Raw genomic sequence first — 12,574 nt, forward strand, 5'->3', positions numbered from 1 at the left:
AAATAATGCTCAGTATAATCAATCCATGATGAAATACCTTTCGTTTAATATCAGGATCAAAATCTAGCCTTTTGAAAACCTATATATGTAGATTAGATAATTATATTCTCCTTTCACAAGATGATTACTATACTTGAAGAAAATTATTTGAGCTCATTGTGCTCTCTGAAGCAGCAAAATTAACTTCCTTAAACTAGCTAAAAACCTAAAGACTGCTACTGTTTAAACATTAGCTGTTGATGTTTCTAAATCATTATGCTTTAGATAAGTTCTGCAACACAAATCATTGAGTGATATGTAGGCATGTAAAAATGCAATATCAAATTTTCATTAAAGGCACAGAAATGCCTAACGACTTTCTTTTTGGTTCAGTTAAATATCAGAATGCCCCCTGCTGGGCTCTTTGTAATATATCCATACAAATAACAATTTTAGAATACAAACATTAAAAATCTTGACACAAAAAATAAATACAATTGTGGAAACAAAGCCTACATTTTATAAATGAGAAATCCTAATACAATATTTATTGGGGGGAAAACCTTAGCTATTTTTAAATTAGTGAACATAAATCATTTTTCCAATGTTGAACAGTTTTGTAATAAAAGCATTGACACGTTTTTTTAATCTTGAAGAGAATAACATTTTCCTTAGTAGACATGTTCCCACAAAAATGTTATCCAAACAAAACAGAAAATATATTTTATCTAAAAATTAATGCCAGAATTCTTAGTGAGGGTACAATATTTAAGATAGTAGCTAAAAAATTATTATAATAAGGTTATAAAATATATTTGATATTATTGGTATTATTTTCTGTCTGAAAATCTTGGAAGAGAACATTTTTGCTAAATATGTGATTGCACTAAATTTTAAAAGTAAGTGCACAAGGAAGCAAGCAATTAAAACATTTTTAATCCATAAATAGAAGCAAATAATATAATGAATAATCACCATAAGAATGATAAATTTATATATTTTTATATAAACTTAGATATGTTAAAGATATTAAAGAAATATATATGTAAACTTAAATTAAAATGTTTTAAACCATAAATATATCCTCTAAATATTTTTACCTTGTGTTCAGCTACATTTTCTCATTCCATGCTATGTTGATGAAATTCTGAACATTAAGTAAAATGCTAAATCAGGCAGAGATTTTAGAATTTTAGTTGTTCTTAAGGGTTTCCTGCCCTCCAGTGGTGTCTGCCTTAATATTTTCACTGCACCTTTCAACATTACAAAGAGAAGACTCATTACTTCTACATTTACACTGTGAAATTATATCACACTGTATGGCAGCATCTAATCTTTCTTTCATTACAGGTTCACTCTCTGTTTGTACCCAGGCATCACATCTCACAAACTGTACAGTGCAGCTATTACTGGTTTGGTCTTGTAATACATGTGCTGAATTACACTGAGACTGTGCAGACTGATCTGTGTTATTTTTCGTTGAGACCTGGTGAAAACTTTCATTTTGTTTATGAATTTTGTCATTGCTTTTAATAATCCCATCAAGTGGAAATTCATGCATCCTTTCTAAATAAAAATTATTAGTTTTTTCTTCAGTTTTGATGGATCTTCTACTTGAATCTTCAATTTGCTGCAATGTTTGATCTTCATCATCAGATGGCTAAAAAAAATTTAGTAATTTTTCTTTAAGTGATGCTTAAATTTTAAAAAAAAATCATTCAATCACTTCAAAGCACCAATTCATAGTATAGAAAATTTCAAAACACAGAAGATACTTTGCAAATCAAGATGGATATTGCGTTTTTAAAAATCAAGGTTATGAAATTTTAAAATAGCAAGAACAATAATAACCCTTGTAGTAAAAATACAAATGAGTTAAAAAAGATAAAGGAGTTTTGTTTCTTATCATATGCTACATCACCCCCTACCCTTCCATGCAGAGGAAATAGTATACAGCATAATCTTCAACCACTTAAAAGAGTGGGGTAGAAGTAATAATTTTGAAATAAATAGCTAGCACATAAAGCTTCTATTATTCACTCACTGACTTAGCAAGTAAAAAATATCTATATTGTACTTTTTATGGGCCTATTCTCATAAAACATATAACTTAAGGAGAATTATCAACTAACAGGAAATCAAATAGCTAAAAGAAAAGTTAAATAGCAATAAATATTATAACTTACATAAAAAGTTAAATTTTAAGAAATTTTTACAGGCCTAGATTTCAATTTACTAGCTTGAATCTTTCAAATTCATGAAAAATTTATCTTTTAATTACTAGTCTTTTTATGAAAATCTTGTATAAAATTATTTATTATTCAAGATGGAGAAAAAAGCAAAGTTAACATAAAAAAACTAAAATGCTTGAGCTGATTGGCACTGAAATAGAAAAAGCAAGCCCAAGAAATAGCATTGAGACTGGCACAAATTAGAGAAAACAACCTCAATAAATGTATTTATTCAAGAAATGAATACTCATTATCATCTGCAATGTGAATGGAGCAGATATGATAGCTACCCTCTTACAGCAATATTTCTCATGGGTAGAAATTACATTAATCAAATAATCATACACATGTATGTTTAATTACAAACTGAGAAATACACTCGAAAGAACAAATATGAAGCATTTTGAGAGCATAACTGAGGGGCCTAATTTACATTGAGGAACCAAGAAGGGACTTTAGAAGAAGTGACATACTTAAGCTAAGACCTACAGGATGAATAAAAGTAAGGTAGAGGACAGGACACATAAGAGATTAACCAAAGATCTTATATGCATTTATGCGTTACCTATGGACACAGACAATAGGGTGGTGAAGACCTGGGGTGGGGCAGGAACCAGGTGAAGGAGAGAAAAAAAGAGACATCTAAAATACTCTCAACAATAAAGATTTTTAAAATAAATAAGTAAAAATAAAATATATTAAAGAAGAAAAAGAAAGATGGAAGCATTAATGGAGTAAATTTCCATTTATACATGTGATTTAAGAGAAATGCAGCATTCCCACTCAAAAAATGACATCACTCTAATTATTCATATAAGCCTTGAGACTTTCTTTTCGTATGTATTCTTGGTTGTTTTAGGGTTTCAATTATTGTGAGTGGATTATTTTAAAAACTGTTTAAAATAAACACAACTTTATTATACACACACACATCTTGATAAGAATGGCTTTTGTAAATAACAATGAACACATTCATCACTGTTATAAATGTGAATAAATTATGCTCATTTACATTTTAATTTTATATTTCATATTCTTACATTTTTAAATTTTTGTTTACATTTATTTCTACAACTTCTTAGTACAACTACTTTTTTCAGAATTTAAAATGAGAAATACAAATAATTCAAAATTGTAGAGCATATATTAATAACCTCCCAAAAGGTAGGGTGGCTTAACTTACCATCTCTGAACTAGAACTGAAACAACTATCTGTTGGCCCTGGAGAGTAACTGGAAGATTGACTACTCTGTGAAGAATCATTATCTGAAAATAAAGGTTTAATTTATGAAGAATGGTATTTATTAACACTCTAGAAAATATATACATAAGCAGAAGATATTTACTGGTGAACTTAAGTTTAGCTAACACACTACAGAGCATTTGCAAAATTAGTTAACATTTTGGACACTTGGCAGCTTGTGTTTCTGTCAGGGTATTATGAGTGTATTCTATACTTAAAAGAGTTGTTCTCTACAAATAAAATAATAATACATACATAAGGAAAGAAATGAGTAGAGCACAATAGGTTGCATTTTTTCTAATACATGAACCATTTTTCATGAATAAAGTGTCAATCTGCAGGAAGGAGGAATAAGTCAAGTTTTAAGTACCAAGTCACCAGATATTTGCTAATATAGTAGCCCTGCACACGAATCCATGTGCCAGTAGGTCGCTGCCGCCCTCCTGTAGCTCCCCCTGCTACCCGCCTCATAGCTTGCTGCCCTGCCCCCTCCTGTAGCTCTCCGCCTCCTGCTTGCTTGCTGCCCTGCCCCCTCCTGTAGCTCTCTGCCGCCCACTTATAGTTCACTGCCCCACGCTCCTGCAGATCTGTGATCCGGTCATTATGCGGTCGGTCATTACACCTCAGGGCATAATGGATAATTAGCATATTCCTCTCTTATTATATAGGATATTATATAGGCTGAAGCTTCATTGTACAATCTAAGCTGTATGAAAAAAAATGATTAAAACATCCAAGATGATATTCTTTCATTATTGCTTACTGTGTTCAATTATGATCATAATAAAGTTTAAAAATGGACCTGACGGTGCATCAATACTATAGATCAGCAGTAGCTTAAGCACTCCTCTCCTTGTTTGTGAAAATGGGTTTGTCATCAAGAAGAGCCAAGGTGCCCAGCCCGAGCGGCTCAGCTGAGCATTGTCCTGTGCACCAAAAGGTTGACGGGCTTTGTCAGGCAGTTAATTAATTAATTAGTAATGTTATTTTTGTCGGTTTTGTGATTGTGGTATTTATCGGTATAACACTTTATTTTCTTGTGGCTAATTTTCTTATTCTGATTAAACATATAATTTTGTATCAACAAAAAGTGCAAAGGGAGGTGTAACTCTTTTTAAACATACTATAAAGTACTAGTGTAATCATAACAAAAATTCTAGTACGGTATTAGCACATGAAAATTAGGAAAGACCAATGGAAGAGTAAAGAAAGCACCAGACCAGACCCAGTATACATGGAAAGTTAGTACATAATAAAGGTGGTATCATAAACACCTAGGGAAAAAATGCATTTCAAAAACTTGAATCAGCCCTAGCTGGTTGGGTTCAATGGACAGAGCGTTGGCCTGCAGACCGAAGGGTCCAGGGTTCGATTCCCGTCAAGGGCACGTGCCTCGGTTGCAGACTCCTCCCCAGCCCAGGCCCTGGTCAGGGCGTGTGGAGGAAGCAACCAATCTATGTGTTTCTCTTACATCAATATTTCTCTCTGTCTTTCCCTCTCTCGTCCACTCTCTAAAAATCAATGGAAAAATATCCCCGGGTGAGGATTTAAAAAAAACGCACAAAAAAACTTGAGTCAGTGTTTACCACCTAAAGTCTAATCTCCTTCCATCACCATATACATATTTGACTCCTTTATCCTTTACTTACACAATGCAATATACAGATGATGTATTATTTGAAACCTATATAATTTTATTAACCAATGTCACCCCTATAAACTTAATAAAAGATAAATAAAAATAAAGTGGGCTTCTTTTAGGCAAAAAAGTTAAACAAACTTGAATCAATACATATTTAATAGCTTAAATTAGGATAAACTCCAAATGGGTTAAAGATTTAAATGTAAAAATATAAAATCATATTAATACCAGAACAAAATATAAGTGAATTTAGCCTGAGTGTAGAGCAAAGTATGAAAAGATTGATGAAATTAACTGCATAAAAACAGTGACTTTTGCAAAACAAAAAAAACACTACAAGCATAGTAAAATCCAAAAACCAGTAACAAAGTAGGAGAAAATGTTTGTGACATTTCACAAAAACCTAAATCTCTTTAATATATAAGAATTCTTAAATACCAAGAAAAAAGCCTAAAACTCAATTGGTAAAAAAGATATAAATGGAGAGTTCGTGGAAAAAGAAATGCATATAGCCATTGGACATTTTTAAAAGATGCTGGGCTTCACTCAGACAGAATACAAACTCAAACTTACATGTTTGTAAGATTCACAAAAATTCCTAAATCTGACCACAATCCCTCTTGCTGAGGTTATGGAGTAAAAGGCACATTTCTGGTGGAACTGCTAAATGGTACAACAGGGAATTTGGAAAAACCCACGTAAAAAACAATGTACAAGATTAAAAATGGCAGCAGAGTAGGAGGACGCTGCATGGACATGTTCCCAGGAACAAGCTGGAATTACAACTGAAATATGAAAAGGGTTCCTGAATAATCAATGGAAAACTCACAGGAGAGAACCCTGATACCCAAGGACCGAAGGTGGAGACCACATACAGACTGGTAGGAGGGGCAGAGGCGCAAAAGGACTGGCCGGGCACCCACAGACAGCAACTGAGGTCCTGGAGAGATATCTCAGTTGGGGGGCGGGGGGGGGGGGGAGCCACTGAGAACACTGGGATCTAATCCCAAAGCTGGGCTCCCCAGCAAAGAGCACCAAACTGAGGAGGGTACCCACATAACATCTAGCTGTGAAAAGCAGTGAGGTGCTGTCTGCCAGGGAGTGGCAGCTGAAAGTTCAGGCACCCTCTTAAAGGGCCAATGCACAAAAATTCCCTGTGGAGCCACCCACCTGGTGCTCTGGCAGAGGGAGGGTGAAGTGGACTGGAGCTGTGAGAGCAGAACCCAGGACTCGGGGTGACAGACTCAGAAGGCAGACACCCAAGTTTCCTGGGCTGAGTCATTCCCTCACACAGTGGAGGACATCTTTCCCACCTGGACATCTGCCTTGCCTGGGGGGAAGACAGTCAACACACCCTATTGGAAAACACCTTGCCCTGAGGCCACTTAAGAGATTAAAAGTAACAATTAGCCTCCAAGCAGAAGCAACTGCCCAACCCTGCTGAAAAAAACTCTCACCACACCTGAGGACGATTACCTGGGGCAATTCAAGTTGGAATCCTACTAGTCTGTAGACAGAGGAGGTCTCTGGAGGCTCTGACGCTTTGCCTTATCCAATTTGTCAGAAATAGCCTTTTAATACTGTCCTGCACTAGAGATTGAGAGGTGCAGAGGATCTACCTAATACATAGTCACAAACCCAAACCAAAACGAGGAAACAAAGAAACAACCCCCAAATGAAAGAAACTAGAGAATTCTCCAGAAGAAGAGATAAATGAAGCAGAGATAAGAAATTTATCTGAAACAGAGTTCAGAGTTATGATGTTAAAAATGCTCAACAGTATGAAAAAATATATAGTAAATATGAAAAAAGAACAGTCTGAAAAAAGAACAGTTTTTATAAAACAATAAAGAACACATTGGAAGGAATACACAGCAGATTAGGGGAAGTTGAGGATCAAATCAGTGAAGTAGAAGACAGAGTTGAAAATATCACTCAATCAGAGAACCAAAAAGAAAAAAACAATTAAAAAACAGGAGTGCAGCTTATGGGGCAATGTGAAACTAAAATGAAACAATATTAGAATAGTAGGTGTGCCAGAAGAGGCAGAAAGGGAGGAAGGAATAGAGGTGTTTGAAGAAATAATGGTAGAAAACTTCCCTAATCTGGTAAAGTAAAAAGTCATACAAGTTCAGGAGGCACAGAGAACCCCAAACAAGAAGAACCCAAACAGACCCACGCCCAGACACATCATCATTAAAATACCAAAAATTAAAGACAAAGAGAGAATCTTAAAGGCAGCAAAAGAAAACTGTTACCTACAAAGCAGTTCCCATAAGGCTGACACCTGATTTCTCAACAGAAACTCTACAGGCCAGAAGGGAATGGCATGAAGTACTCAAGGTAATGGAAAGCAAGGATCTTAGACCAAGGTTACTATATCCAGTGAGGCTATCATTCAAAATAAACAGTCAAATAAAGAGCTTCCTAGACAAAAAAAAAAAAAAGGCTAAAGGAGTTCATCACCACCAAGCCAACATTACAAGAAATGCTAAAGAGATTGTTGTAACGGATTGCTGAGAAGAAGAAACAGAGAGAAAAACCTAGCCATACAGAATTAAAATGGCTATAAATAAGTACCTCTCAATAATAACCCTAAATGTAAATGGATTAAATGTTCCAATCAAAAGGTGTATGGTAGCTGAATGGATACAAAAACATGACCCAACTATATTCTGTCTACAAGAGACCCACCTCAAAACAAAAGGCACACACAGGATGAAAGTGAAGGAATGGAAAAAATTTTTCCATGCAAATGGAAAATAAAATAAAAAACTGGAGTAGCAATACTCACTCCGACAAAATAGACTTTAAAAGCATCATGCTAAGTGAAATAACCCAGTTGAAGAAAGATAAATATATGATCTCACTCATTTGTGGAATATAATGAACAACATAAACTGATGAACAAAAATAAAGCTGGGGGGGCCGGGGGGGTAATATTCTAATAATAGAAGTAATCCTGTGATTTGTAGCTTTTTAATATTTCCTACAACTTTTGTGATATCATACTATGTTAGTACAGTTTGGGTAGTATTATACTTAAAATCCTTTTATTCTTGAAATATTAGTGTTTATTGCATATAATATTATTATATATGTAAGGTCATTTTTCTTGAATAATTGGTGTTCATTGCATGTAACATTATCATATTTAAAAGTTTTTATTGAGATATTAATGTTTATTGCATGTAACATATTTAATATAGTTTTTCTTGAAATATTAAGGTTTATTGCATGTAACATTATATTTAAAATCATTTTTCTTGAAATAAAAAACAACAACAATGTATATTAAGTCAACGTTGTTAATAGATTCTGCAACTTTAAGTGTAAACAACATATAACTATAAACCAATTTTACCATAGGCTAATTGATATAAACAAGAGTTAAGTTCCAACAGCATCTCAGCAACATTATAACAAAATAACATTGAATGAAAAAATGTTATTCTAGGACCCTGCCTTATCTCCCCTTTGACTCAACAATTCCACTCCTAGAAATTACCCTGAAACTGCATCTCCACAATTAAGTAATATATGCCCAAAAGTGCTCACTGCAGCATTATTTGTTAAGAACAAGATACTGGAAACAACCCAAATGTCTGCCAACAGGGCACTGACTGAATAAAGTATAGTCCATCCACATAATGGATTACTAAATAATCATAAATAAAGGATGAAGAAATGTTTAGTTATGGAGAAATCTATAAAATATTTTATTAAATAAATGAATCCATTAAATTCATTTATAAAATATCCTATATTAAATAAAATATCCTACATTACATTGAGAAACACCGGGAACTAGGACATCTGTATATGTGTATTTATGTATATTTCAGGCTTTATTTTAAAAAATACACTGGAGCCCTAGCTGGTTTTGCTCAGTGGATAGAGTGTCAGCCTGCGGACTGAAGGGTCCTGGGTTCGAATCTGGTCAAGGGCACATGCCTGGGTTGTGGGCTTGATCCCCAGTGAGGGCCACGCAGGAAGCAGCCAAAAATGATTCTCTCTCATCATTGTTGTTTCTATCTCTCTTTCCCTCTCCTTTTCTCTCTGAAATCAATAAAAATATATTTTTAAAAAACCACACTGTAATAATAAACCATAACTAACAAATACATTTACTCATATAAGACAGAAGGAAATAAGGCAGACACAACAGGGATAGAAACCAAAGTAATATTTTACAAAGTCAAAACTTAAAAAATAAAAAGTCCATAAAGATTTCTAGGAAAACTAGAAGACTACATATCCTAAAGACTCCCTCTATCACAGATATCTAAAAAATGTCCTAAACTTTTGTCCATAAAAAGACAGTACAGAATAAAAAGACCACTCAGATATGAAGTATTTGCTACACACAAGCCTACAATTAGTATCTATGATATATGAAACATATATAGGATACATACACGGAGATATAATATTTAAAAGACACATCTATTAAGGAGAAACAAAATTCCTAAAATAAACATGGGTAACAGATACGAAAGGCATTTCACAGATGACACGTGGATAGCCAATCAACCTAATTAATAATTAGGGAAATATAAAACAAAATTACAATGAGATAGAATGCTAACAATGATAAAGAAACTAACCCAGTTTAAGTGAGAATATGTAGCAGCTAGGACTCTTATCTCTTGCTAATGGAAGTTTAAACTGGCACAACTACTTTCGAAAATAATTTTGTATTACCTAAAGAGGTGAAGATGTGCATATTACATGAACTAGCCAATTCTACTCCTAGAACTATACCCCAGAGAAACTTTTATACATGTGTGGCAGGTGAAATGCCAAGAATTACCAGAGTAGCATTGTTTATCATGGCAAAATATTCAAAACAATCTAAATAATCATTGCCAAAAGATGCACAAGTATATTATGGTACATTTATATAATAAAAAGCAGTATTGCAGCAAACAAATATTAAAATTACTAGGGCCCGTCCAGTATGGTTCAGTGGTTGAGCGTCAACCATGAACCAGGAGGTCACGGTTCAATTCCCAGTCAGGGTATGTGCCCAGGTTGTGGGCTCGATGCCCAGTGTGGGGCATGAAGGAGGCAGCCAATCAATGATTCTCTCTCATTAATGTTTCTATCTCTCTCTCCTTCTCCCTTCCTCTCTGAAATCAATAAAAATATATTAAAATAAATTAATTAAATTACTAGAGTCACAAATTTCAAAGTAGATAAACTTAAAAAATATAGTACTGCATGAACAACAACAACAAAAAAAAGCAAGTTGCAAAAAAATAGTTTGCCTCAACTTGTAGAAAGTTTAAAACCAAGCAATGGAAGTGTGTGTAATATCACATAAAACAAAGTCAGGATAATAGTTACCTCTAGGGGGCAGAAGAGGTAATGCAATTGAGAAGATCTTCAAAAGTATTTGTTATGCATTATTTCTTAAACTACAAAGTGAGTACAAAGGTATCTGTTTTATTTGTTAAACTGTGTATTTATCATGTGTAATATATTTTACAAAAAAATTTAAAAGGGCAATTGCACTACTACTATATTCTTAGTTAACTATGAAACATACTAGCTGGCAAAACATTTATTAAAAAAAATTAAATGAACTGATTTCTATTTCAATGTGGTTTTTTAAAATAAAATTTACTTACTGTTTAAGATTTTCTTTGTAGATGTTGGTGCACCTTTTATAGAACATGTTCTTCCTTCTTCAATCAGATTCTAGAAGAAAAGAATTTTTAACAACTCCCAAGTATATACAATAATGTCCACTTATATCTCCCTTTTCATTCCACCAATTCATTTCTACAGTACTCTTCCTTCATATGACTTTAACTGAACAGAAAGGATTTTGTTTTAAAAAGTATAAATATTAGCCTGTGATGAACAACAAATAAAATTAAAATTGCTCTAGAAACATAAGCAAAAGAATAAATACTTGCTAAGAAATAAATTACTAACAAGAGAGGCTTTAGGTAGTTACAGTAAATACAGTTTTTAAAAAGACAATGATATTAAGCTATTTGATGATTTATTCTGTTATTTTCATTCTCAGGTTTTTTAAAATAAAAGCTTTTAGATATATAAATTTTCTGTAGAGCACAGCATTGGTTTTGTTTTCCACCAATTTCTATATAATTTATAACTTATTTTCATTCTTTTTATTTTTTAAAACCAGAGTGTTACTTAATGTCAAAGTAAGGGAGGTTAAGCATAATTTTTTGTTGATTTCTAATTCAATGAATTTTTATTAGAGAATGTAGCTATAATGTCAATCACTCCTTAGATAAATAAATCTCTTGGACTTTGTGATTTACTACATGAGTTATAAGGGAGCAAATGTATCATGGACTTACAGATAATATATATTCTCTGATATATATACAGTTTTAGATAGACAGATAGGTGGGATAAAGGAGAAACTATCTAGTTGCAACCAACCCAGGTTTCCTTTCCTCTTAGGCATACAACTAGACTACGTATCCTAGCCTCCTTTGGAGTAGATTTGGAAATGTAATTTAAGTTCTGGTAATGGGCAGAAGGGGTATACACCACTGCCAGCCCTGGATATTCTCCGCAATCCTCTATTTCCTCTTCCCTTCTGCTGTTTGAGATCACCATACACTACAAATACGGAAACCACCAGTTAAAGATAGAGTCCCTACCAGCCTGAGGCCAAAAATAACTTCATTCAGCAGAGCCTTTGATCCAACCCCACTATCCAATAATTCTTAAAGTCTTGTATGTTCAACTTCAAAAAAAAATTCAAGCCCCAAACTTGCAGCAGGAACACACAACCTGAGAAAGCTAGACAGATTCCAGAGCTGGCACACACTCCTATGCCCACTTCAGATCTAGAAGGATAACAGACAATGAAGAGCATCCTAAAGAGAAGAAACGGAATTGTTCAAGAAATGCCTCCATCCTTTAGAAAGTAAGCCTTCACAATGCCTGCCCAGCAGGATTAAGTGGTATGGATCAGTAACCCTATATCTTCTCTTTTCTGAATAGGTATCTTTACTGTCCTTGCTCCAATACTATATATTTTATTTATGCATATTTTTATTTTCAACCTTTATTATATTTAACATTTTTAAAAAATATATAGATTATTTTTCCTTCTCAATTTATTATTCTTTAAATCTTGATTTTAAAAAATTACCCCTTCATATTTAATATATTAATTGCTAAGCAGGTTTCATTCCTTACATTTTATGTTTACCATTTATGTAGAAGTGTTACTTCATTTTTTCCCACTATGTTCAGGTTTCCTAGTGTGGCATCCCCACTTCTTTGAATTCTGAAGTTCTATGTGTCTTCATTTCTCCAGTGAAGAAAGTACCATTTAAACAATCATATTTAAACTTTTTCCTCTGCTACTTTAAAATTAAATATGTTTCAGTTCAAGATGGTGACATAAGAGGATCCTGAACTCACCTCCTCCAACGGACACACCGAATCTATAGCTACATAAGAAACAATTTCCTCTGAAAGAAA

At 33.5% G+C, this 12,574-nt stretch overlaps 1 protein-coding gene across 1 annotated transcript in view; it reads right to left on the reverse strand.

Moving 5' to 3' along the window:
- Positions 1 to 1,171: 1,171 nt before the first annotated feature.
- C7H12orf40 (chromosome 7 C12orf40 homolog) overlaps positions 1,172 to 12,574 on the reverse strand; it is a 60,342-nt gene continuing 48,939 nt past the window's right edge. The window contains exons 12-14 of the mRNA XM_054718611.1: positions 10,729 to 10,798; positions 3,394 to 3,476; positions 1,172 to 1,639 (exon numbers count right to left, since the gene is read on the reverse strand). Of these exons, the coding sequence (XP_054574586.1) occupies positions 1,172 to 1,639; positions 3,394 to 3,476; positions 10,729 to 10,798 (621 nt within the window). The remainder of the gene's footprint in view (positions 1,640 to 3,393; positions 3,477 to 10,728; positions 10,799 to 12,574) is intronic.

The sequence above is a fragment of the Eptesicus fuscus genome, chromosome 7 (genome assembly GCF_027574615.1).
Source record: "Eptesicus fuscus isolate TK198812 chromosome 7, DD_ASM_mEF_20220401, whole genome shotgun sequence".
NCBI classification, from domain to species: Eukaryota; Metazoa; Chordata; class Mammalia; order Chiroptera; family Vespertilionidae; genus Eptesicus; species Eptesicus fuscus.